Below are 25,535 nucleotides of genomic sequence, written 5' to 3'. Positions count from 1 at the left end.
TGATCTGCAGCTTGGCATCTGGTTTCAGAGAAAATTGTCCTTATACAAAACAAGGGAACTGAAATGTTTGTGACCTAGAATGGGAAGTGAATTAGCTGTAAGTATTTGGGAGCTGCAGCTGTGCTTACTGAATCTTATTTTAACCTTGCTTATACCAGAACTTGAAAAGAGCAGTGATGACTTCTGATGTGAAATCCGAGCTTGGAAGCTGCGCACCAGACAGGCTCATTAAGCGTTGGTCAGCCCAGTTCCTTTTTTCATTCGGTCCTTGACCCTTGCTGTCTTATCTCCCTGTAGATTACAGCAGCCCGTCTGGACACCACTTCTCAACTGGCAGGATCACAATTAATACTTGGGCTGCAGCTGTCTGGAGTTTCTGTGCTTTGCAGGCGCTCTCAGCGAGCTTGCAAAGCAGGGAGATCTCTCGCTACTGCTCCCTTCGCTCCGTTTCAGAGGGCTGGGAGTGGCGACGTTTCGCAGAGCAGGGAGGAATCTGCCCCTTCCAGGGGACGATCTGCACAAGGGGCACGTCAGATCTGCAGAGGCTTTTCTTTTCCCTTGGTGTTAAAGCAGCGGCCTGGCAGCCCCAGGCAAAGGGCGATGTTTGTGCCGGTGTAGTTGGCTCAGCAAACATCGGTGAGACTGGGAGTAACGGGGGCAACAGGGCTCTGGGTCAGCAGTGCTCTAACCCAGCTGGTTTAGGGTCGGCGGCGAGGGCCGGGTGAGGAGGGACGGCTCGTCTGCCTCGCTGACTGGTGGCAGGGTTGCACTGTGGGAGAGTCGCTGCTTCCCGGCTTAGTCAGTGGCCAGGAGCTTCTTGAGCCAGATTAGGGCGTTTGCTGGAGCCAGTGGTCCTCAGCTGAAGAGCAAATCTGCACTAATAACATTTAGCACCAGTGCAGAAAGCAGAATATCTGTCCCTGCTGGAAAAGTGCTTGCCAGGAAATACTCTGCCACTCCATACAGAATTGCTTGAGGCTTCTTCCAAGAGGTCTTTGAATTTTCTTAGAACTTCAATGAATTTCTCTTCTCACTCTGTACCCTCATTACCATATATGCATATGCAAGTATTTGAAATCACCTCCCAGAGGATGGAATCATTATGACTAGAGTACAGTGATTCAGGTTTCTACTGTTAATAAAAACCTATTTTTACTCTTCTGCTAAGTAGGACAGAAGGGAAGAAAGAGGCAGAGCTGGAACACAGCAAAATAAAAACACTAGTTGCTGTAGACTTCTAGGCTTTCTCCCTTCAGAATATTCCTTTTAAAGGCAGTCATTCTGATCTCACTTGTCCTGTATCTTCCGTCCTCCTCAGATCCCTGGTGTTTAGTTTGGATCCCCGTAGCCCCTGGCAAAAAAATCCCCGGGGGCTGCGTTGCTGGTCTGTCCCTGTGCGAGATGATCCTGCGGGGCCGGAGCGGCCCAGGCGGAATTTGCAGTCGCTCCCCTGGTGGAAACGGTCTCTGGAGGGAGGGGAGCGGGTGCGGGGCACGTGGCCCAGACCACCGGCCCCGGGACTTGTGAAGCTGTTGGCCAAAGTCTAGTTGTGTTGGACCTGCTCGGCCCCTGCTAGTCCGGTAGCCAGGGCGACCTTTTACTTGGCTCCTGCGATGCGGCTCCGTGAACCAGAGGCCGCCGGTGACGGATCAGCTCTGGGTTCAGTTCTCCGGCACCGCGGGGGTGAGCGGGGAGGAGCTCGGCACCGGCTCGCTGGGGATTGTCCGTCCTTCGGGCTGTCGGCGTGGAAGGACGGAACACGGTTCCTTGCACGTGCTCTGTGATTAGCCAAAATACATTTCCGTTAAAAACTTGAGGCTGTAGGGACTCCTTTGCTCACTCTTAGAGCAGAGGGCAAGGCAGGCTGCCGTTGCGATGCAATTGTCACAGAAAAAACAGATTAAAGATGCTAATTGTGAAGGGCTCGCTCCTCCCTCACGTAGCTGATTTTTCCCAATAGCTCCATCTTCACTTATCTCCTAACTCCCTGCTGTTGCTGGATAGTTTTGTTAGAATGCCACTTCTTTTTTTTTTTTTTTTCTTTTAGGCCTACTGTCAAAGCAGTGTAAGACTAGAGCTAAATTATAATTACAGTTCTGTGCAGGACATGCATCCAACCCTTACTTGCTAAAATGAATTTTGGATTGGAGTGATAAAAACCAGACGGCTCAGGTTTATAAGAGCTCTTTGGTGAGTGGCTTCAGGCCTCCCCAGTGGTTACTGGCCAGAGGTTACTGGGTGCCGGAGCGAGCGCTGGGGGGAAGCGCGCGCGTCACCCCGGGCTGGTCCAGGGCCGCCGGGAGTGGGTGTGCTCTGAGGGGTGGCTGTAGCTCCCGCTCCGCTTCCGAGGTGTGTTTTCAGAGAGACCTTAAGCCGCTTCCTAAAGCAGAACCCTTTTGTAGCCTAAAGGGAACTTTGAAAATGGGGAGAAAGCTTAGACTTTCTAAGCTGCCTCCTGCCCTGGAAAACTGAGTGTCTCTGTGCAGGCAAGTGCATCTGCAGGATGTGTAGCCAGGTGAGCACGAGGGCGGTTCATCTGGTGAGGGGTTTTTTCCCTTTTACTGTGCAAAGACCAGGCAGAGTCGATCCCAGGGGCCTGAGCGACACCCAGCCCCCAGCGCAGGACCGGGGGGGAGTTCAGTGCCGATTCACGGTTTCTCAGGGGAGCAGGGGGCGGCTCGGGGATGGTCCTGCACGGGGGCGTTGGGGCCTCCTGAGCCTTCCTCCAGAGCAAGGCCCCAGCGAGAGCCGGGCGTAGGACAAGCCCCCCCCACCCCAGAGGCAGCGGATCAGCGCGGTTTGTCGGGGAGGGGACGACTGGATGGCCATTGCCTGACCTCTTCGTTCGGTAGCCACGGGCAACCGATTCTCCCTGCGGCGGGACGAGTTGCAGGGGGAGTAGCAGGAGGTGTGAGGGCTGGAAGGGCGTGATGGAAGTCCCTTGGTCTGGAGGAACTGCTGTTCCCACCTGCGTTCAGGAGAGGGTCGCTGGAGTGTGGAGGCAAGTTTCCAGTCTAGGAAATTCCAGTGGCCCCATGCAGCGCTGGGGGAAGTCCCGGAGACACTCTGGTGTTGGAACGTCGCTGTGAAAGCGTGATGAGAATGTAAGAAGCCACCCATACGGCTTCTGAGATGCTGATGTGATGCTCTTGGACTCTTTGCAGTTGGTTTCGTAAGAAACACGCTCAGGCAGAGGCTCTGGTGCCCATACCCCCCAGCCCAGAAACAAAGGACAGGTGGAGAAGCATGACGGCGGTGCCTTATCTGGAAGATCTGCATGGCTACAATGAGGAAGATGACGATGATGACTTGTATGGCATTGAAGATGATATCATCTACACTCAGGACTTCACAGTACCAGGTAGGAGAGAATGATGCTGGGATGGGTAGGGCACAAGTAGCTTGGTGGTTTTTTTTTTTTGGTCTCTTTAAAGCTTTTTAGGAAGGGCCTCAAGGTCTGAATAATCCTCTCAGCAGTGGAGGAGACTATTGATTAGGAAGTGGTGTGAGTGACGCGTGGTGAGCGAGCCGTGACGCTCCGGATGCCTCGGTCCTTTATTTGATCAGCCAGGATGCCCCTTCCTGTGTGTTACCCGCACGGCAGCTTCCTTCCTTCATCCAGTAACGGCTCGCTCCTGCTGGCCTCTGTTGTTCAGCACATTTAATTCTTTTGGCCAGTTTTGCTAGACTGAGTTATTTTGGAGCAGAGCCCTAAAATGACTCAGTGTTCAGAGTAGATGGCACATCTGGGGACAGAGGGTGCTTGTAGCCTCAGACCCTTCTTCTGCTCCAGTCTTGGTAACTCTCTGGTTACAGAACTGCTTCTTTCTTTATTAGGGGTTTCCTGTTGTTTCAAGGTAAGCCAACCAGTAAGTACAGGCGTGTGTGTGGTTTTAACCACGCGGCTCTTACAGAGTGCTGGTGATGGAGCAGCTCCCCTCCCTCGGCTGCTCGGGAGCTGGCAGCGGTGAGCAGGGGGCTGCAGACAGGGGCTGCTCGGCTTTACCAGGGCAGCAGCGGTTCCTCGCTGCTGCTGCTGCCCCTGTTCTCGCTTCCCACGCCGACAGAACGGCAGATTCGAGGTGAATCGCTCCGGCCTGGTGTAGTTAACTCCTTCGGAGGGAGGGTTTCAGGCGCTCTCTGTGGGGATGTGGATTTACTTCACCGCAGCGTGATTAGAGGCTCCTGTGAGTGACCTTCCCCTGTGATACAGAAAAAGCCCCAGATTCTGCAGTTCAGGACTAACCAAGCTGCTTTAGTTTTTCCCTCACGTGGCCTGGTGGGCTTCTGCGAACCTGAGTAAAAGCAAGGGCTGGTTTTACCAAATCTTGCACCAGAAGCCCTTGTTTTTCTCTTGGTTTCCTGGTTAGGTGGAAATTGCTCTTTTGAAGCACTGTCATCGGAAGATAAAGTGTCAGGCCTTGCGTTGTAATAAACCTCAAGCTGTCCCCAGTGCTCAAAGCTTCCTCGGGCAACAACTTGACCCAAGATGGGCTCCCTGGGCAGCACCTTCCGAGGGGTGAGGCTGCGCCGGGGCGAGGGGTCGGGGCTGGAGCTGCCAAGACGAAGGGAGTCTCAGCGAAGTCAGATCTGTTTCCAAGTGCTGATTCACTGGTGGCAGTTGGGTAATTTATAACCGTTTCTAATAGGACTGATGTCCCCGTGCCAGCTGGGTGACCTGCAGAGCTCTGTCCTTTGCTCTCTTCTTACAGCCCATAGGCTTTTGGGCTAGAATCTGTGCAGGGCCAGGCCCTTCCCTCGCAGCTCAGGGCCGGCTTTGTGAAAGGAGGGATCCTCTTAAGAATGCGCTAGACCCACTGAAGGACGGACTTGATTGTTAGGGCCCTCCTCAGTGCAGGAGCAGGAGGGAGGAGCAGCCACCCGCGTTCCTGTTGTCAGAGGTTGGCCCTTGCCCCCGGCAGAGCTCGCCGGGAGCAGCCCCAGCGTAGGTGCCCGAGACGTGATTCTGCAGAAGTCTTGGGGCTGGAAGCCCTGTCACAGACGCTGAGGCCCGAGCACAGCGATGAGGCTGCCAGGCTTGAAAATCCATAACCAGCATCACTTACATCCCTTTCTAATTTTCCATTTTCCATTCTGAACTGGCTTCAGGAGGCAGAAGGAAGGTAGGGCAGGTCTGTGTGTGCCCGTGACCTCCCTTGGAGGCCCAGCCTGCCCCGTGACAACCTCTGCGAGAGCGGGTCTGTTGCTCTTCGTACCTGACTATCTCACAGCTGACCCAAGAGCCCACAGAACCGTCTGTTTCTGCTTCTTTTGGTGTCAGGCTAGAGAATAAGCGTGTGCGTGTCTCTAACGCTGCTCTGTTGCTTCCTGTGCGTTCCCAGCTGCAGAGAAGGAAGCTGAGGCAGGGCTTAGAGGACAGAGCGGAGCGCTGCGCGGTCCTGAGGAGCTGTTTGCAGAGGGCGCCGGGCTCCCACCGCCCCTGGGCGCAGAAGAGGAGCGTGAGGCTTAGCCTAGGCCCCGGAGGCGCTGCCCTCCTGGGCTTCCCCTGGCCTGAGCCAGTGGCTGTGGCTGGGGAGTGCAGGAGCACCTCCTTGCTTCGTCAGGATCCTGCCTGTTGTATTATTTCCACAGTTGGACAGTTGCATTATTTCCACAGCAGATAACTTTATTCTGCAAGGGGATCTCGTTCTTTAGGGTTTGGGTTTGTATTTTTCAGCAAAGGTAGCGCAGGGGCTCAGCACGCTGCAGAGGAAGGTGCTTGGTGACCCCTTTCAGAGTGGGTTACTCAGCTCCTGAGATCCAGCCCGTTCCTGCAGCCCTGCCCCACGAATGATTTACAACAGAAGATGCGTTCGGGCCTGTTCTCACCTTAGTTAAAACATTTGGTTCCTTTTTAGCTTCTCCAGTGGCGATCAGCCTGCGTTGCTGTCTGGTTTATGCACTGAGTGTGATTAAAAAGTGGAAGCTGAGGCAGACTTCCAGCATCAGAGGGTGGCTGTGTGTCCAGCAGGCCCGGGACAGAGCCGTCTGTCCCGCCTGCTGTTTGAGGGTCTCTGGTGTTACCGTCTGCCTTGGGAAGAACGTGCTGCTCTGCCCTCCCCCGGGGAGCAGCGGGCGAGATGCTCTTCTGGGACCCAGACCTCCTCCTGCCGTGGGTGGCTGTGGGCAGTGTCACTGCCCCGGGGGCCCGGCCTGAGCCTGGCTTGAGCTCGGCCTGAGCCCGGCCTGAGCCCGGCTCCTCCCAGTGCTCCTCCGGCCGCCGCCCGAGCCCTTGGCCCCCGCACTCGGGCCGGTGGCTCCGGTCGCAGGAGATGGTCTCCAGCACGGTCGTGTCAGCTATTACACACTCCTCATGCAAACAGCTTCTTTAAACCCAAATCAGAGCTGTCACTTCAGAAGATGACAGGCAAATTACTGTAAGATTTTATTATTTTTTTTTTTAAGTTCTCGTGCGTAATTTGTGCTGTTTCAGAGGGATTAGAGACCTGAAGGTTAATTGTGGCCCCACAGAGCAGCACTTCCCAGGTCACGGTTAGCCGGGGTGGTTGGGCTGGACGTGACGTTGGTTTAACTGGTGAGTGGTGACGGGTTTTAACCTTTTAGTTATTTCAGGAGTTGTTGTTTAATTGCTCAGGGAGGCTGTGAAGTGAAGCGCCGTTGCCGGCCAGGCTGGGTCTTCCCTTCCCAGCGCTTGGGCCTCTGCAGTGTTGGTGCCCAAGGGGGGGTTGCTGGGGGCTGTCCCACAGCTCTCGGGCTGCGGGCTGGAGCTCAGGGCGTCCCCAGGGAACCCTCCGGAGCAGGAGGAGGATGGATCCGTGCGGGATGTTCTCGCGCTGCCGGGCAGGGCCCTGGCTGAGGTAGGTCCTTGAGTCTGGGCACAGGCGGCTCGTTCCCGCCCTTGATTTGGGAACATCCTCGAGCATGGAACAAATTCTCCCTCAGACAAGTTGCCCCTGGCTTGGCTTGCCCTGGAAAGGACCAAGCGTAGTCCAGAGTGTCCCCAAAGCCAGCAGAAATGGGTTTGGAGTTGAGCACCGCAGAGCTGAGAACCGATCCGCTGTGACGGATCCTTCCCGACTTCACCCCAGAGCTCCTGCCCGGGCCGTGACGGGGGTCGGGCCGCTCGCAGCGCTCACAGAGCCCTTAGGTAAGGGGGGCTGCAGGGGTGGGCTCTGAAGGTGCAGTTCGCAGTTTCAGTGTTTGCAGTGGACAGAAACCCCCTCCCCACAGGCGCGGCGCCTGAAGCAGCCCCCGGAGGGCCGGGCCGAGGGGGGAGCAGCTCCCACGCGGAACAAACGTTAATCCTGGGTTTGACCCGAGTCCTCCTGCAGGATTCTTTTGAACTCGCTCAGCTCCGTGTGACTGTTACATTTCTAACAGTGACGCCATATTAAAATAAAAATTTATAGAAAACTTGTAAATGACTGATGAATTCAGCTGTGGCTGCGCTGGGCAGCCAGAGCAGGAGCACGAGTGACTCACGGGGGGAGTGGGTGTTCAGCTGGGGAGGGAGCAGAGGGAACCTCGTTAAATCTTGCGTCCTTCGGAGGAAGAAGGGGCTTTGAGAATGTGCTTTTATTTCTAAAGGGTTATTTAAAGATTTATGCAGCTCTTTAGAGAGATTTAAATGTTACAGCCCCTGGTGCAATCGGTGTTAAACATCTCGTGGAGGGAAGTGCTGCGGAGAGGGGAGCTGCGGCGCCGCGCACACGGAGCGGCGCGCGCAGGGAAGGGATGGAAGGGATGGAAGGGATGGAAGCGGCTGCTCCTGGCTTTGTGCTGCCTTTCAGATTCGGAAGCTGTGCTCTGCTTTCCTCTCCCCTGCCATTAACCCCTTCCTGCGCTGCAGCCCAGGCCTCCTGCAGAGGCGAACCGCTGCGGAGCTCTGTGTTTCTCTCCCTTAGCGTTCAGTCTGAGGCTGGAAAATAAAGCCAGGACTGGAGTCTAAGGAAAGCCCGGTGCCTGGAGAGGTGCGTTTCTGGCTGCAAATCCTGTATCTGAGCTTGTGTCTGACAAACACCGCAATTGAAAAGCTCTTGATTGTTTTATTTTGAAACCTTTTTTGTGCCTGAATGAGCTGGATGGAGCCATTAAGAAATGTGAGAGGTGGCAAGGACGAACAGGCACGTTCTCAACGCCTCTCTCGGCCCCCTCCCTCCCCTTTTATTTATTTTATTTTTAGCCCTCTTCAGCCGGCAGTGGTAAGGTAGGATGTAGCTGTTCGAGCAGACACAGCACTGGGTCACTGGCTTCCGCGTGGGCAGACAGTTGCCAAGACTTCATCCCATGTTGAATTTTTATTTTCATTAATTTGAACGTCAGCAACTGTCATTGGTGAAGGAGGTAAAATTAGCTCGCAGCTCGCCCTCCCTCCTTGGGATCCATAAGAGCCTCCTGGGACTGCGCTTTTGAAGCGGGGTGGGAGGGGGAGGAGGGAAGAGGCACACAAAAGACAAATGAACTGTTTGGATATTATTTTTTTTTCCCCTCCCCAGTCAGAAATGTTAATTAACTTGGCCTGAGTTCAGCTGAGGGAGGGGAGGGAGAAGCGTTCAGCTTTGCTCCGAGCCGGGTTATTTGAGGCCCCGCAGCCGAGCGGTCGGGGTGGGGGGAGAGGGGGACAGACCTTGGCTGGGGGGGGCACGGCCGGGCTGCGAGCGGCTCCACGCCGCGTCCCTGGGGCAGCTCTGGGGGGGCTCCCCCTGCTCTAGGGGGGCTCCCCCAGCGGGGCCGCCTCAGCCCCTTCCAGCCACCCCCCGCTTCAGGGCTCGGAAGCTGACGGCTCCGCTGTGGGGGGGTTCTGCTCCGGGCCCCCGAGCCGCTGCCCGGGCCGGGCCCTGGCGGGAGGTGCCGGGAGCCCCAGGGCCCCGCCGGGAGCCGGATCCGCCAGCGCTGGGCTCGGGATCAGTCGGGGTGACGTCTCGGGGCAGCTCCCGCCTGGGCCCGGCTCAGCCTGGGCCCGGTGCTGGTGGAAGGGCTGGATCCGAGCCCCGAGGCCGCGTTTTCCGGCAGCTCCGCTCGGGGTCTCTGTGCCCGGGAGGTTTCACCGAGCCGGGGCCGGGCTCCCGCTGCCTTCGCTGCTTCGGGGTCTCTGCGGGCGCCCAGCGAGGCCGATCCCGCTGCCCGGCACGAGCCCTCGGGGCAGAGGGAGGTGGGTGCTGCGGCGACTGTGTCTGCGCAAGGTGCCCTCCGCGGCCCCTCGCAGCAGCTTTTGCCTCCCGACCGCCTCTTGGCCCGTGGAGGATGGGCCGCGCGTGGCTGCCGGGCGCCCCGAGGGCCGTGTGGGGACGGAGGACGGGAGCCCCAGCGACCCCAGGGAGGGGTGAGGGAGCGCGGGGGTCCGGGGTGGACCCCGCTGTCCTCCTCCCGAGGAGAAGGGGCTCTCCCTCCTCCCAGAGCCCAGCAGCAGTGGGGTGATCGCTGGCGCAAGTACAGAGATGACGTGCCGCTCGGCCTTGGCGGAGAAAGGATTGAGCATCCTTTAAAGAAAATTATACATAATCGTCTTACAGCCTTCGCTTCCACTCAAACCTCTGAGTCATAACTGAAGGGCCCTGGAGCGTGACGTTCCTGCTGGAAGGAAATTGCCTCGGCTGGATCCGGTGGCGGGGAGCCGGGGACCTGACGAATCCTCAGCCCCACGTCTGACCGGGGGATGCGCCGCGGTGCCCACGGGAGCCGGGCTGGTTCTGTGGTGGTTTCCCCCCCTGCCCCGGGCCTTGGCAGTGCCGGGGGGGCCCCTTTGTCACTCCCCGGGTGAAGGGACGCGACTCGAGCCCCGCTCCCGCCGTGGCACCGGGCAGATGCCTCGGGAAGTGGCTCTGCTGAGTCACGCCGAGCCGGCGGGTCGAGGAGGGGAGCGGGGCTGGTTGGAAGCCGTTCTCCCACCCGGGTGGCCACGAGCTGGCTGCTGCCGGGGGGCTCAGGGTGGGCGCAGCGGCCGCCTGGGGCAGAGGGGTGACACCGTCCTTGGGGCCGGGACCGGCCGTGCCCGTGGCTCTCGCTCGCTGCCGCGCGTTTCCTTCTCTCCCGCGTGCTGGGGGGCAGCGGCTGCTCTGCGCTGGGGAAACCGGGGAGAAACCAGCCCGGAGCGGGGAGGGGGGTGCCGTCCCGGGCTCCCTGCCTCGCGTATCCCCCGTTGGCGCCGCCTCACCTCTCCCTTCCCCTGCAGGACAGGTGCCTGAGGAGGAGGCAGGGCAGAACGGGCAGAGCCGCGGCAGAGCGCTGCCCAAGGCCGTGTGCATGAACGGGACGGAGCCGGGACAGCTGAGCACCAAATCGAAGGCAGAGCGGCGGGCGAGCGCCTCTTCCAACCCCTCGCGCAAGGCCTGCTCGGCCAGCAGCAAGATCCGCAAACTCTCCACCTGCAAACAGCAGTGAGGCGGGAGCCCCGCGCGCCCCACAGGTACGGGCAGCCCGGCCCCGGGGGGGCAGCGGGGGGGACGTCAGAGCAGCAGGAGGAGCTGGGAAGGTGCCGGGTGTGGAGAGGGGAGAGCGCCGGGCCCTGAGCGACCCCCGGCAGCCAGAGCCTGGGTCCCCTGCGGTGCTGGGGGGTGCGGAGCCCAAGGGGGGGCCCCCCTGTGTCCCGCTCTGCTCTGCCCGTCCCTGCGAGCTGCTGCCATAATCCTGTGTCCCCTTCCCTGGGCCGCAGTCGGGCTGTTGTGACCCCCCCACACCCTTTCCCTGGCCCCGGGTGTCCCCTTGGTGTCCCCCCGGTGTCCCCCCCGCCCCTCTCCCAGCCGGGGGGAGCACGCAGCCTCTGGCGTGCAGAGGAGCCGGGCTGCAGCGGGGGCTGGATGTTCCCTGGGGACCCCCCCTGCCCCGGGAGGTGGCCGTGTCCCCCGTGGCCGGGCCCCTGCTGTCCCCAAGCCCCTTCCACCCTCCCTGCTTCCCCCTCCTCCTTCCGGCTCCCTCCCCGGCTCCGCGGCCCCGTCCCTCCTTCCCACCCCTCATTCATAACCGAGCCAGCCGTGACTCACTGCTCAGCCACCCCCGGCCTCACGCTTCTGCTCGTCACTGGCGCTCGCCGGGGCTCGGGCTCTGTTATCTGTTTGGATCACGACCAGCTTTGTGGTGTGAAAAAAGCCAGAAATAAAAGCCTGTTCCTCCCCCTGCAGCTGTCAGGCCCCGGTGGCAGCTTTCATCTTTAATTCATGGCTGGGAGTGAGTCACCTGCGCGGGGAGTTACGGTGGCAAGAAAGTGCCTCGGATCTGGGGCTCCCCCGGGACCTGCCGCTCCTCTCGCCCCTTCTCCCGCCCGGCACCGGCCCGGGGCTCGGGGGCAGGAGGAGGGGGGGCGGCTGCCCCGGACCCCCGGGTTGGGAACGGGCCGCTCTGGCGCGGCCCCCCCGCCCCACAGGGAGAGGAGCGAGGTGCTGCCCCCGGCCTGCGCCCCCCCCGCGCTCCGGGGCTCTGCCGAGGGACGGGCCCGGGGTTCCGCGGGCGAAGCCCCCCCAGCGCCCCCCTCGCTCCCACCCGCGGCGGGGGGAGGCCCGGAGCGGGGCGGGGGGCTCGCACCCCCCCGCTGGCACCGGCACTACCCCCCCTCCTCTCTGTTCTCCCACGAGCAGCGTCCCCAGGCCGGGGCCAGCCGCGTCCCCCGGCCGCGCCCCGACTCCCGGCAGCGGCCCCGGGCTCGTGACCCCCAACAGATCCCAGCAAGGAACCGTCCCCCCCCTCCCCGCGGCCCCCCCGCGCCCGCCAGCGCCGGGAACCAGCTGCCGAGGGGGGCCCGACCCCGCTCGCCACCTCGCAGGACGAAACCTCCGGCCGCGAAGATGCCGCCGCCGCCGCTCCCCGTCACTTTGCCAACCAAGACGCCGATTCTGGTTTAATTTCGCGAGGGGAAGGGGGGGGCGAGCGGGACGGGGGGGTCCTGCGCCCCCCTCCCCGCCGGGCCCGCCCGGGCCCGCCCTTGGCTGTGTAGAAGTCGTGCAAAGCCATTGCCGTGCACTTTATGTTTTAGACTACTGTTATATATTATATATTTTCCTCTTTTTTTTTTTTGTTTTGTTTATATTTGCAGTATATTTAGAGATTCCTACACATCGTGATGTGTTTAAAATAAACCAGATGAGGAAAAAAAAAAACAAAAAACAAACAGGTATTAAGACAAAGCAAAACTCTATTAAACCTGCATGCTGTAAAGGGCTCCGAAAAGGGAATGGGTGCGTTCGTCGTCTTTTTTTTTTTTTTTTCTTTTTTTTTTTTTTTTAAAGAAAAAAAAAATAAAGTGAAAACAGCGCGGTGGGTTTCATGTGCTTCCTCCTGCAGCAGGCGGGGTGGGGGCGTGCGCTGGGGCTGCGCCAGCCCCTCTGCTTGGGGGTGGGTGCGTGGCCCCCCCCCCCCACCTTCCCATCAGGGAGCAGCTGCCGGAGCAGGATCGGGCCCCTGCGCCCCCCCCAGCAGCCCCCGCGCAGGGGCAGACGCCGGGGCGGGAGGTAAGACACAAGCTCAGAAAAGTCAGAATTGGGTTTTGGTTTGGGGTTTTTTTTGTTTATAGACTTAAAAACGCCGCGTTGTCGTTAGTGCTTTGGACAGAGACTTTGCAGGGGGAAGGAGCGACCCGGCCTCTACTCGCATGCACTTGGGGGGCCGGGGAGGGGCCCGGGGGGGCTGAGCCCTGCCTGCCCCCCTGCCCACCCCGCTGCCGAGTCTCCCAGGTACCACAGCTGGGGCTTTTTTTTTTTTCCCCCCCCCCACCCCATCCTTTGACACACAAATAAAAACCCGGTAAAAAGCTCAGCCCCCCCCCCAGAGCAGCAGCATCCACCTCTGTAAAAATCAATAAATATCCTCTCGCTCCCCGGGGGGGGCCGAGCGCTCGGGGAGGGGGCACCCACGGCACATGCTGGCCTGACCCCCCCCCACCCTTACCCTGTGTGCCCGGGCCGAGGGTATGGTGACGGGGGCCAGGGACAGGCAGCCCCCACCCCTCTGGGGGGTATTTACAGGGAGGGGGGGCGGGACACACGGGCCCCTCCAGCATCCTCCTGCCCAGCAGCCCCAGGCCCCCACTTCCAGTTTAGATCCCAGGCTCCCTGCAGCGCTGGGGGGGGGGCACAGGCTTGAGGCGGCAGCTCCCCCCTCACCAAATAACTGCCCCCCCTCCCCAATCAGGGCAGCACCGCGGCAGCCCCCAGCGGGCCGGGGGGGGGACACTCAGCTCCGGCCCCTCCCTCACGCGGCCGTTCCCGGGCAGGAGCCGTTATTGCTTGTAAAAACAGCGGGGCCGGGGGGGGTTCAGCCTCTGTGCCCCGGCCCCCCCAGCCCGGGCCCAACGCCGCTGCCCGGCCCCTCGCTCCCGGGGGGCTCGGCCACCCCACGCTACCGGACCCCCGCGCTGGTCTGGGGGTGCGGCCAGGGGCCCCCCACGGGCCCTCCCGGCCTTCCCGTGCCGGAGCCTCCCCTCCGGCTGCCGGGGGGGGGACGGAGCCCCCAACCGCGGTGGGGGCCGAGCCGCCTCACGCTGGGCCTAGACCGGGCTGCGGTCGGGGGGGGCGTCGCTGGCCGCCACGGCCACCGCGGGCTGGGCCCTGGCTCCCGCTTTCCTCAGGCGCCCGTAGAGCCGCTCCTCGAGGCCGCCGGCGATCTTGTCCGTCAGCTCCGAGCCGGGGCCCAGCCCCAGGCACCTCCCGGGGCCGGGGCAAGCGTCGTCCCCGGGGGGCTCGGAGCCAGCCTTGGGCTCGGGGGGCACCTCCCCGGGCTCCTCCACGATCACCTGGATGTCGGGGTCGGGGGGGGGGACGCCCTCGGCCGCCTCGGCCGCCTCCTCGTCGCCGGCGCTGACGATGCGGGGCAGGGGGCTGTGGAACCGGGCGTCCAGGGGGTAGTTGGCGCTGTCGCCGCGGCGCAGGGGGGTGCGGTGCCGCTCCAGCGCCGGGTACCGCACGCCGGGGTCGCTGTACTGCTTGGCGTGCTGCCACTGCTTGCGCAGGTGGGCGCGGGAGCGGTGCTTCCCCCGCAGCGGGGACTCGTCGAACTGGGGGTCGTGGCGCACGAAGGCGTTGAACAGGGCGTCCGTCTTCTCGTCGATGCTGTAATCCCGCCGGGGCGGCGCCTCCCGCCCCGGGAACATCTGCCCGTACGGGGACCAGGCCAGGGGGCTGTGGGGACGGGGGGGGCCCCCGCCCGCCGCGCCCCACGCTGCGCTGCCGTCCTCCTCCTCCTCCTCCTCCTCCTCCTCCTCGTCCGGCTCCCGGCCCTCGAAGCTCTCAAAGATGGTGCCTTTCCGCCCCGCGCTGGTGAAGCAAATGCGCTTCTCGGAGGCCGTCTGGTCCTTGGGGGGCCCCTCCTCGCCCCCCCGGCTGGGCGCCTCGATGGAGGCGTAGCCACTGTCCATCTGCAGCAGCTTGCGGGTGCCGGGCTCCGACTCCTCGGCCTTGGGCCGACCCCAGAGCTTCTCCTCGGGGCCTTCGGCCTCGTCCAGGGAGGAGGAGGGGCCGGGGGGGCCGCCCGAGGAGACGCTGTCCCCCCCGTCGCTGCGCACCGAGTCCTGGTCGTTGCTGCGCTCGGCGGAGGCGCCCAGCTCCAGCGAGGCGCGGAGGCTCCACAGGTCGTGGCAGGCGCTGGGCTGGGGGGGGACAGCGGCGTCCCCGGGGCCGCCCGCGCCCCCCTCGCCCGGCTCTAGCCTGCGGGCAGCACCCGGCGTCACAGCGCGGCCCCGGGGACCCCCCGGCGCTGTCCCCCCCAGCCCAGCGCCCCCGTCCCGCCGCCCCCCCGCCCCCCTCGCCCGTCCCCTCTATCTATCGAAAAATACCTGCCGAGAGAGGGTGGGGGGCTGGCGGGGGAGGGCAGGAAGGGGCCGCCGGCGGGGTGAAAGGCCACGTCGTCCGTGCGGGCGATGTACTGGATGATGTCGGTCTGGTGGGGGTCCCAGTCCTCCTGGTCCATGCTCTCGCTGGCCGCCCGCTGCCGCTGGAACTGCCGGCGCTTGGGGGACCCTGGGGGGACGCGGGGCAGGGCTGGGGGGGCTGGGGGGGGGGGGACAGGCCCATCCCATCCCAGCGAGCACCCTCCCCGCTGCCCACACGACCCCCCCGCTGCCCCCCACCTCTGGTGTCCAGGCTGGAGGCCCGCTGGGTGCTCTCCAGCTTCCACTTCTTGATCCTGAAGTAGGGGCTGGCCCCGTCCAGGCTGGCGTGACGGCGCAGGCGGGTGAAGAACTGCAGGACGGTGCCCTGGGTGGGGGCCGGGGGGGGCTCCCCGGGGCCGGCGCTGCCACTCCTGGGCGCTGCTGTGAACTGGAGGGGGTATGGGGGGGTCTGCGAGTGCCCACTCGGCTGCAGGCGCAGCCCCCCAGCCCGGCTCCTTTGTCCCCCTCCCGCTGCAGCCGATGAACAAACGTCCCAGGGGCTCGGGGAGGGGCGGGGGGGGGCAGAGCCCGGCCCGAGCTGGACGCCCCCACCCGTCCCCAGAGCCCTGGCACGGAGCAGGGGGGGCCGGGCAGCCCCCACCGGGGTGTCCCTGCGCTGGGCAATGGGGACAGGGACGGGACCCCCGGGGCCGCACAGGCTGGAGAGCCCCTTCCCCGCGGGGGCGCGGCCCCCCCACGCCGGCACTCACCGAGGGGCCCTCCCCGGAGTCGGAGGAGGCGGCGGGGCTGCCCTCGGCGAAGCTGGTGTCCACGGTGGAGTTGTAGGTGTCCCCGGGCAGGGCAGAGCTGGGGCACACGGCGTGGCTGGGGAGCGGCGGCTGCGGCAGGGCCCCCGCGGGGGGCTGCGAGGCAGAGGGGGGGGCTCGGCCCGAGGCTCCCGCGCCCCAGGATCTCCCATCCCCGCGACCAGCAACGCCCCGAGGCTCCCACCCCGCGTCCAGCGGCGCCTCCTTGGGGTGCTGCAGGAGGCCCAGGCGCCCCCCCCATCCCAGCGGTGCCCCCCCGGGTGCTGGGGGCTCACCTGGAAGATGGCGAGGCCAGGCTTGGGGGGGGGCAGGCGGGGGGTCATGGCCAGGCTGTTCTCGCTGGACTCGCACTCGTGGATGGTGACGATCTTGAGGGCGGGCGGCGGGAGGTGCAGGTGGGTCAGGCGGGCGTTCTTCAGGTGGTGGAAATCCCCCTCCGTCAGCGTGTACCTGGGGGGTGCGACGGGTTATAGCGGGGGGGCGCAGCCCCAGCACCCCCCCGGGCCCCCCCCAGCCCAGAGCGTCACCTCCTCCCCTTCTCCTGGGTCTTCTTGCCCTGGTCGAAGAGCGCGGCCTCGTTGAAGGAGACGCGGCGGGCGGTGGAGGAGCTGGAGGAGAGGAACCGCTCGCTCTCCACGTCCCGGTAGCTGGAGGACGACAGGCAGTCGGGGTCCTCCACTTTGATGGTGATATCTGCGGGGGGGGGGTCAGTCAGCGACCAGGGACACCCCCCACATCCCCACCCTGAGGCCTGGCAAACTCACTGCACCCGGGGCCAACCCCGGGCCGGCAGCGGCACTCAACGGCGGGGACGGGTGACGGAGGGTGCGGGGAGCGTGCGGCCACCCCTGCGCCAGGGCTGGGGGCTGCTTCCCCCCCCCCCCCCCAGGGGGCCAGGGGGTGCCTCTGGGGGTGCCACTGGTGTTACTGGTGGGCGATGGCCGGCGGGTGGCGCGGCAGCACTCACCCTGCGCCGGCTGCGAGTCGTCCAGGTAAGTGGTGGTGGTTTTCTCGGGGTCATCGCTGGCTCTGCGGAGGGGACGAGGGTCAGCGGTGTCCCCCCGGCCCCCCCACCCCACACACACCCCCCCCCGGACGGCGGCAGCGCCCGTCCCGCGGCCCGTCCCCACCTGGAGTGCCGGCGCTCGGCCCGGCAGCACCGGCGGCAGAGGATCAGGGTGCCGGAGAGCAGGACCAGGGTGCCGCCGAGGAAGATGGAGAGGAGGGCGAGGAGCAGCACGTACCCATCCTGGGGGGGGGACGCCTCGCCGGGCACCGCCTGCGCAGGGCGGCGGGGGCTGAGCCGGGGGGGTGGGGGGCACACACACGGCCCAGCCCCAAATCCTGCCTCACCGGGGAGGGGGGGGGGGGGGGGCCGGGGCAGCCCCCCCTGCGCCGAGCGCTGCTCCCCAGAGCCGCTGGCGCTCCCCCGCCGCCCCCGGGCCTGCTGCCGGCTCCGGGGACCTGCCTTCACCACGGCAACCGCAGCGGGGGGGCGAGCCGCAGGCAGCCCCCGCGCCGAGCGGGGACAGGACCCCGAGCGTGGGGGCCGGTGCTCGCACCCCCCCCCCCCCCGGCTGCGGGAGAGGGGCTGAGCCGGCAGCAGCACCCAGGACCCCCGGAGCGTCCCGGGGGGGCTGCGGAGGGCAGGAGCGGGGCCCCCCACCCGTGTGTGTGTCCCCTCCCCGGGCGCAGACCCCGCGCCGGGACGCGCATCCCCCCTCCCCCGGGACGGCGGGCGGGCAGGGGCAGGCGGGGGGCAGGCGGGGGGGCAGGCGGGGGGGCGCCGCTCACCGTGGCGCTCTCGGTCGCGTTGTCCCAGGGTGTCGGGTCATCGCTCATGGTCCGTCCCGGCCCGAGCGCGTCCTGGAGAGGGGGGGGACAACGGGAGGGGCCGGTCCGGGGGCGGCGGCGGGGCCGGGGGAGGCGGTGACGGGTCCTGCCCGGCCCCGGGCCCTGCCCCGGCACCGCGGTGAGGAGCTACCGGGAGGGACCGGGAGGGAGGGACCGGGATGGAGAGAGGGAGGGACCGGAGGGAGGGATGGAGGGATGGAGGGTGCGGTCGGGAGGGAGCCGGAGGCCGGGGGGAGGGAGGCCCGGAGGGTGTGGCCGGCAGGGATGGAGGGCAGGTGGCCCCGGAGGGGCGGGGAGGGGGCGGCAGGACCGCTGCCCCTCCCTGGGGAGCCCCCTCGCTCCCAGCCCCGGGGTGACACGGACACTGCCACCCCCCGCGCTCGCGTGGGGCCCAGACCCACAGACCCAGACCCCTGCGCTCCCCACGCCAGGCCGGGGGCCGGAGCCCCCCGGGTGGGGGCCAGAGCTGGCCCGGGGGGGCCCTGACCCGGCCCGGGGGGGGGGGGGGGGGGGCTCATAGAGGAGGAGGTGACACGGTGACACGGTGTCACCCGGCACCGCCGCCCCCAAGGATCCACCGGGCCAAAGCCTGGCCCCCAGACCCCGCTCCCGGGGGTCTGTGCTGGCCGGCCCCCGCCCGTGAGAGCTGCGGGGAGGGGGGGCAGCGCTGGGGGCACCCCCCGGCAGGGGAGGGCGGCGGATGGGCGCCCCACACCTCGTGTGGCGGGAGCTGGCGGGGGTGTCGCAGGAGCGCGATGGGTGACGCTTCTGAGTCAGCCCGACAGCGGCTCGTCACCGGCCTGTCCCCGCGCGGGAGGGGACGGGGCCCACGGGGGCCGGGCAAGGGTTGAGCCCCCCCCATCTCCCCGAGCCACCGGGCCAGGGGACAGATCACACCCCCCCACCCCCCCGGGGTCTGTGGGCACCCAGCTGAGACCCCCTGGCCGGGGGCCGGTCCCGGGCTGCTGGAGGGGGCTGGGGGGAGCCCCCCGGGGTGGGGGGAGCCCCCCCGGGGTGGGGGGAGCAGGGGCCGGCCGAGGCGCTTAGAAACTGCTCAGAATCAGGTCGCTGAAAAATGTGAATGGAGCCGGCGGCGCGGTGGGGGCGCAGGGGGTGACACGGTGTCAGGGCCGGAGCCGGCCGTGGCTGCGCTGCTCGGGGGAGGGGGCACAAACCCCCCCGGGGGATATCGGGGTGCTGGGGACCACCCTGAGTGGAGCCACCCGCCCCCCTCGGGCATCTCCGAGCTGCTGGGGGGAGCGGGGTGATGTGCCCCACCCTGCCACCCCCAGGGGCAGGAGAAGGGGGGGTCCCTCCTCCGGCCCCTCTGTGCTGGGGGCATGGGGGGACCCCACCAGACTTGGCCGGGGGGGGGGGGACCCGGGGGGCTGTGGCTCCACGCGGGATGGGGGCCCCGGGGGCGGGATCCCTGCGGGGCACCCTCTGGCCCGAGGCGGGGGGGGGCGGGAAGCCTGTCCCTCCTCTTCCCCATCATGGAGGAATCCCGTCTCCATGGCGACCCGGCGGGAACAGGACGGCCATTGTCTGGAGGAGGGGGCCGGTCCCCGCGCTGCCCCCCCCCGGGTGGGGACACGGGGCCGCTGCCGGTGCCCGGGGCCGGGGGGGGGGGGGCGGGTCGGGTCTGCGCCCCACGCGTGCGTGTGTCCTGCGGGGCCGGGGGGGGGGGACCTGCTCTGCTCCCCCTGGCTGCATCGGTGCCCCCGGCCCAGCCCGGTGAGGGGGCTGCGGGCGGGGCTGGGGACAGCAAGGCAGGAGCCCCCGGGACGGCCGGGCGCGCGGGGCTCCCCTCGGCCGGGCCGGCTGGGGCTGTCGCGATAGGGGCTGTCGCGATAGGGGCTGTCGCCAGGCGGCGGGGCCAGACACTCACCTACCACCGGGACCGGGGCTCCATCATCATCATCGCCGCCGCCGCTGCGCTCGGTGCGACGGAGCGGCCCCGGGATTTATGAATGAACCGGAGCCGCCCCCGCGCGGCGCGGGCGTCACGTGGGGACAGGGGCTGCCCGGAGCCCTGCCTGCACCGGCCCTGCCTGCCCCCCAACTCAGCCCCCTGCCTGCCCCCCAACCCAGCCCCCTGCCTGCACCGGCCCTGCCTGCCCCCCAACTCAACTCCCCGCCTGCCCCCCAACTCAGCCCCCTGCCTGCCCCCTAACTCAGCCCCCTGCCTGCACCAGCCCTACCTGCCCCCCAATTCAACTCCCTGCCTGCCCCCCAGCTCAGCCCCCTGCCTGCCCCGACCCTGCCTGCCCCCCAGCTCAGCCCCCTGCCTGCCCCGACCCTGCCTGCCCCCCAACTCAGCCCCCTGCCTGCCCCCCAGCTCAGCCCCCTGCCTGCCCCGACCCTGCCTGCCCCCCAACTCAGGCCCCTGCCTGCACCAGCCCTGCCTGCCCCCCAACTCAGCCCCCTGCCTGCCCCCCAGCTCAGCCCCCTGCCTGCCCCGACCCTGCCTGCCCCCCAGCTCAGCCCCCTGCCTGCCCCGACCCTGCCTGCCCCCCAACTCAGCCCCCTGCCTGCCCCCCAGCTCAGCCCCCTGCCTGCACCAGCCCTGCCTGCCCCCCAACTCAGCCCCCTGCCTGCCCCCGCGCCCTGCCCTCCCCACAACCTCCCGCCCGCCCCAGGCGCCCCCGGCGCCGCAGCCCCGGCAGCGGCCGCAGGTCGGGGCCCCCCCGCGGCGGGACCGGCCCCCGAAGCCGGGGGGGTGTGAGGGGGGGGCCGGGCCGGGGCTCTCTGGGGCCGCCGAACAGCGGGCGGGGCGCGGGAACGACAACTCCCATGAGACCCCGCGGCGCCCGTTCGTGACGTCACTTCCTCCCTGCGCCCGGCGCCCCACGGGCGCTGTAGTGGCGCGGCGCGGGGCATGCCGGGAGCTGTAGTCCCGCCGCCGTCCCGCCCTGCCCCGCGCCGCCCGCTCGCCCTTGGGCCGCCGCCGCCATGTTCCGCGCCCGCCGCCTCCTGCAGCGCTTCGCCGCCCGCCCCGCGCTCCCGCCGCCGCCCCGCGCCCGCGGCTATGCCGAGCCCGCCGCCGGGCCGGCGCCCATGGCCTTCACCTTCGCCTCGCCCACGCAGGTAGGGCCGCCGGCCCCGATCCGCTCGGTCGCCGACGCTCCGGTGCCAGCGGCGGGCGGGGCGAGGCCTGTATTGCCGCCCCCGCCGGGTTCCGTGTGCCCGGGGCTGCGGGGGGGGCGGCTCCCGGGGCTGGGAGCGGGCGGACGGGGTCGGTGAGGAGCGGGGCGGGGGGTGCGCCGAGACCCCCGTGGCTCCCGCCGCGCTCCCGCCGGGCTTGACCTTGGCCCTGACCCCGGCCCCCTCGCCCGCCGCCGCCGCCGCCCCCTCCCCGGCCGGCTGCCCCTTTCTCCCGCCGCCCTCCCCTCCCCGCGGGCCCCCGCTCCCGCTGCAGCTCTGCTGGGGCCCGCGGGGGGACGTTGTTGCTCTTCCAGCCCCGGCCCTTCCGCGGGAGCCGGGGCGGCGGTTTGGGCCCTGCCCCGCTGTCACCCCGCCGCGCCCGGGTGCGGGGCAGGGCCTCTGCCTGTGCCCCGCGATGCCCGGGGCTGCGGGGGCAGCTGGGCTGGCCGCCCTCCCCGGGGCCCGGCGCTGGGCCCGGGGCTGCGGTGTTGCAAGGCGGAGTGGGGCGCTGGCGCGGGGGCTGCGCCGCCGGCTCCCGTCGCGCCCGTGGCGGTCGGCGTCAGGGGCTCCCCACGCTCTTCTCAGGCTTCTCCCCGCTGCGCCCTTCGCCTCTCGCCCACTCCCGACTTCACGGCTCCGTGTGCCGCCTCCCTGCCGCTGCCACCACCACGCCTCTCGGGAGGCTCCCGGCGCTCTCCCGCTCCGTTTGCCGGGACCCTTCCTCCAGAGCCCGGCCCCGTGTCCCCCGTGACTGTCCGGGCTGTGCTGGTCGCACCTTGGGGTTTGCCAGCTGCCAGGCGCGGGGCTGCTCCCTCGGGCCCTCGGCGTGGGAGCGGGCTGCCCGCCGCACCCCTCGGCTCCCCAGAGTCGGGGCAGCCGCTTTTCTCCTTCCCTGGTGACAGACTGTTCCCATCTGCTCTGCCCTTCCCGGACAGGTATTTTACAACGGCGCCAACGTGAAGCAGGTGGACGTGCCCACGCTGACCGGCTCCTTCGGCATCCTGGCCTCGCACGTCCCCACCCTGCAGGTCCTCAAACCGGGCGTCGTGACGGTGCACGCTGAGGATGGCACGGCCACCAAGTACTTCGGTAAGCAGAGCAGGCGGAGCTGGGGAGGAAGGAAAGCGCGCGGGGGGTGTGTGCTCAGGGCTCTCACGAGGGAGGTTCTGCTGATCAGGGTGTGCCCTGGTGCTCTTCCAGGGATTTCTGCTTTCCCAGCCTCCCAGGGGCTGCTGGAAGCTGCCCTGCGGGGCCGGGGATCTGCCCTGGGACGTGGGGCTCAGCGGAGGCCGTGCTCTGGGGTCGGGTTTTCTCGGTTCTGCTCAGCCTCTCTGGAAACGTCCCCGGCTCCAGCTTCCCCTTCGGTGGGAAGCGAATCCCTGCGGGACGTGGGAGGACGTAACGGGAGGGCGTCGCGGTTTTGTTTGGGCAAAGGGAGCGCGGAGGTGCCGGGGATGAGCTCGCCGGCGCTGTCCTGCCCGCGGCCCGTCCCCAGCCCTGCCCGCGCTGCCTGACCCGGCCCCGCTCTCGTGCCCTCGCAGTGAGCAGCGGCTCCGTCACCGTCCACGCGGACTCCACCGTGCAGGTGCTGGCGGAGGAGGCGGTGACGATGGACATGCTGGATCTGGCTGTGAGTCCCCGGCCCCGCGGGCTGCGCGCTGCCTCCCTGGGGGAGGGATGGCAGAGGGGGATTTGCTCCCCATTTCTCTCGGCGGGGGGGCGGTTGCCTCAGGAGCTTCCTGTGGCTGCGGTAAACGTGCCCAGACCAAGGGCTGCGCCTTCACCCCGAGTTCCTCCTCGCCCACTGATGGGGATCAAAGGCTCAGAGCTCCTCCTTGTGCGGGGAGAGGAAGCCTTGTGGTCCTTAACCCTTCTCCAGGCCACTTCCCTCCCCTGGGACAGATGCTGGTCTTGCCCTTCCCCACCCCTCCCAGTCTCCCTTCCCCAGCAGGGCCTGTGGGTGTCTGGTGCCAGCAGAGCCCTGGGAGCGGGTCCGCGGGGCCTGGCGCCTGGGCCAGCGGCCGCAGCGAAGGGAGGGGAGGGCGAGGGGCGACTCAAGGGCGGTAGCAGAGGTCACCTGTCCCTTGGTGGCCTCTCAGTGACACGTTCCCTGTGCTCACGTGTTCAGACTGCAAAATCAAACCTGGAGAAGGCTGTTTCAGAGGTGGCTGCAGCATCTGATGAAGCAGCTAAAGCAGAAGCTCAGATTAAAGTAGAAGCTAACGAAGCCCTTGTAAAAGCCCTGGAGTAATGAAGGTGAGTGTCACCTGTATCTTGGCTGCGATTTCCAGACCAGCTCTGGGGACGGGTCCCTGCTCCGTGCTGCCGGAGGGAGGTTCCTCTCACAGCAGCCTGGGCTGCGTAGGGGCGGGCGAGGGTTTGTGCCTGGCTTCTGGGGAGTGGTGGCACGAGAGTGTCCCTTCTGGTGGCCGGGCACCACCTCGGGGGGGCCCTGCCTGGAGCTGCTAGACAGCAGCAGGGCCCGGTGCTGTGCTGCGGGGTTCAGCCTGGCACTGGGACAGACTGGGAGCCCGTGGCCACCGGTGGGGCCTGGCTGCGACAGGGCACGGGCAGCTCGGGGGCAGGCTGGGGTCCCGGAGACCGAGCGACGTGTCTGCTCCCTCCCACCGAACACAAACAGCTTCTCCCTCAGGGGAGCGGCGTCCCGGCCAGGCTGCTTCCCTCGTGGCCCCTTTTCCCTCTCCCCTGCTAAGACTGTGCCTCCCACGTGCTGGCAGTTGGGAGACCTGCTCTGCGGCAGCGTGTGCTGCGCCCGGCAGGTGAGTCACCGCAGCCTCTGCCCGGCGCAGGCACGGCAGGGCCGCGGCTCCCGCTATCTCCCTGATCTCTGCTCCCTCTGCTCTTTGGCCCGTGAGGTCAGGCCCAAGAGAGCCGTCGGCTCTTGTTTACTCGCCACGAATCAGCAGCCCGAGCCAGGGCCCAGCCCTCGGCTCAGAACCCGCCGAGCCCCCCCCGCCGCCTTAAAACCGACTCCGCTTCTGTGTGTTGCAGGAATCCCACTGTCGCTGCAGAGAAACCCCAGGCTGTCCTACTTGTCCTGGCTTCCCCGATTGTACAGATGGTGCGGGACAAATGGAGGCGGAGAAGACACTCTGATCAATTAAAAGGAAATGTAATCCCGTCTCGGAGCGCGTCACCTTCTTCTGAGGCAGCAAATTGCAGCTTGTGCTGCGCCGGTGGCTGAGTGCCCGGGGCAGGCTCCTGCCCCCCCGCCGGGCTCTGCTGGGGAGGGGGCGCCTCCAGCGCTGCCCTGGGGTTCAGCCGGGGAGATTCGCCTGCGGGAGGCTCGTCGGGCAGATTTTATAACCCCGTCCCTGTGCTGTCAGCCCGCTCCGCCTCCTCCCATCCCCGGGGCAGCGGGATTACGGCCGGGCGGGGGGCGGCGCCCGCGGGTCTGTCCCGGAGCTTCCCGGCCCCGCTCCCCGGCCGGCCCCGCTGTGTGCTCCGGCTCTGGCGCCGCGGGAATTCGCGGCCCCTGGGCTGTTTCTCCGCGGTGCTTCTTGCCGCTGGGCAGCAGCTGCCGGGGCGTTGACCCCTTCCCCTGGTCTGGCGTTCCCACCGCGCGTGGGGCAGAAACGTCCCGTGGGCCTCGGAGACGGCTGGGCCGGGGCGGGGAGCGGACGCCGGCCGTGGGGGGAGTCTGTCCTCCGCCTGGAGCCGGGGGGTGGCTGGTGACGCTCTGCTGAAGCTGCTGCTTGCCTGGGGGCTCGCTAGCCAGCCGCCCTGTCTGAGTAGCCAGCCCTGGGCTCCCCGCAGCCCGGAGGGAGCGGGTGGCACTTGCGTGTCTGCGTCGAGCCGGCCGGTGCCCGCGTGCCTGGCGGGGCGGCAGCGCCGCGGGGAAGGAGCGGGAGGCAGCGAGGGGCGGCTCTGCCCGGGCCGGGCGCCGCGTCCGCCAGCGGCACCATCTGCCGCCAGGCTCGGTGCTCGGTGCCGTCCGCCCCGGGGGGATTTCGGGTTCCCTCCGCGGCACAACCCCCCCAGCGCCGAGCCCGGGGCCGCGCTCCCTCCACTTCGCTCCAGTCCCCTTTTCCCTGCAGCCTCCCGGCGCCTGCCTGGAAGCGCGAGTTGGCTTCCCCGTGCGGGCAGCTGCCGCAGCAAAGGTCAGCGGGCAGCAGGCTCGGCCCCCGCCCGCCCCCCCGCCAGCGGCGAGCTCGGCTCCCCGCAGCCCCGCAGTCGGAGCGGGCCACGGCTATTTTTGGCGCTGCCACCCAGGATGTAATCTTGGCCTCCTCGCCACCACCTCCTCCCCCTCCTCTCGCTCGCTCTGTCTTCCCCCCCCCCCCCCCTTCACAAGTGATCAAAAATAGTGCCTGTGGTGTTAAATTTCTCACTCTGTAGCTTATTAAAAGCCTCTGAGTGCCTGACGTGGAGCCTATTTGAAGCTCAGCCGACTTCCCAGTTTCTGAGCAGCTCCAGTGCCTTTTTCTTCCCTTCCCCTTTCTTGCCTTTTTTTTTTTTTTTTTTTTAAAAGGTCATACGTTGCGCCGTGCATGAGCAAAGCCTCAAAGTCAGAGCGAGTGCTAATTAAAACGTCTCGGGAATAACTGGGGACGGACGGCTCTGCTCCCTCTTCCGCTGCCTCTCGCTCTCCTCGGTGCCCGGTTTCTATTTGCGGCGTGCGTGTGCCTCTCTCGACACACGCAGCCGCTCTTTCCGACGGAAGGTGGCTGGGTTTTTGTTTTTTTCATCTAATGGAAGAGCGTTGGCGAGGCCGGGAAGCTGGGGAAACGGCCAGCTGCTATTTTTAGGATGGGAAAAAAGTGTCTCCGTCAGCGTCCTCTCACCAGCTCATCCCAGTGCCTCCTGCCAGTGCCGGGGGGACGGGGGACAGCGGGGGTGCGGCCCTGCCCCCTCGCAGGGTGCCCTTGGCCGGGTTCTCCCCGCCGTGACGCTTTCTGGGACTTGTAGTCTGCGTTTGGGGGAGCAGCGAGGGC

At 66.8% G+C, this 25,535-nt stretch overlaps 3 protein-coding genes across 4 annotated transcripts in view; 2 read left to right on the top strand and 1 right to left on the bottom strand.

Moving 5' to 3' along the window:
- Positions 1-12,134, top strand: part of STK11 (serine/threonine kinase 11) — a 41,536-nt gene extending 29,402 nt beyond the window's left edge. The window contains exons 8-10 of one of the 2 annotated variants that reach the window (XM_074927854.1): positions 3,165-3,361; positions 10,133-10,366; positions 11,532-12,134. In XM_074927854.1, coding sequence (XP_074783955.1) covers positions 3,165-3,361; positions 10,133-10,341 — 406 coding nt within the window. In that variant the 3' untranslated portion in view covers positions 10,342-10,366; positions 11,532-12,134. Of the gene's footprint in view, positions 1-3,164; positions 3,362-10,132; positions 10,367-11,078 lie in introns of both variants that reach the window. The other variant, XM_074927855.1, reaches the window with a different exon arrangement.
- A 541-nt stretch (positions 12,135-12,675) lies between these two features.
- On the bottom strand, positions 12,676-19,498 carry CBARP (CACN subunit beta associated regulatory protein). Its single transcript, XM_074928163.1, has 10 exons — positions 19,325-19,498; positions 17,377-17,448; positions 16,713-16,861; positions 16,550-16,611; positions 16,110-16,275; positions 15,858-16,032; positions 15,526-15,678; positions 15,014-15,203; positions 14,720-14,903; positions 12,676-14,591 (listed from the first exon to the last, which is right to left on the bottom strand). Exons 2-10 carry the CDS (start codon positions 17,422-17,424, stop codon positions 13,436-13,438), a joined length of 2,283 nt encoding a protein of 760 aa, XP_074784264.1. The 5' UTR covers positions 17,425-17,448; positions 19,325-19,498; the 3' UTR covers positions 12,676-13,435.
- An 844-nt stretch (positions 19,499-20,342) lies between these two features.
- On the top strand, positions 20,343-23,724 carry ATP5F1D (ATP synthase F1 subunit delta). The gene is made up of 5 exons (XM_074927825.1): positions 20,343-20,523; positions 21,516-21,669; positions 22,122-22,210; positions 22,709-22,836; positions 23,593-23,724. Exons 1-4 carry the CDS (start codon positions 20,389-20,391, stop codon positions 22,829-22,831), a joined length of 501 nt encoding a protein of 166 aa, XP_074783926.1. The 5' UTR covers positions 20,343-20,388; the 3' UTR covers positions 22,832-22,836; positions 23,593-23,724.
- Positions 23,725-25,535: the final 1,811 nt, after the last annotated feature.

Source organism: Athene noctua, chromosome 27 (assembly GCF_965140245.1).
Source record: "Athene noctua chromosome 27, bAthNoc1.hap1.1, whole genome shotgun sequence".
Classification (NCBI taxonomy): Eukaryota; Metazoa; Chordata; class Aves; order Strigiformes; family Strigidae; genus Athene; species Athene noctua.
Note: the sequence above shows the minus strand (reverse complement) of the source record. Positions and strands in the feature narration are given on the sequence as shown.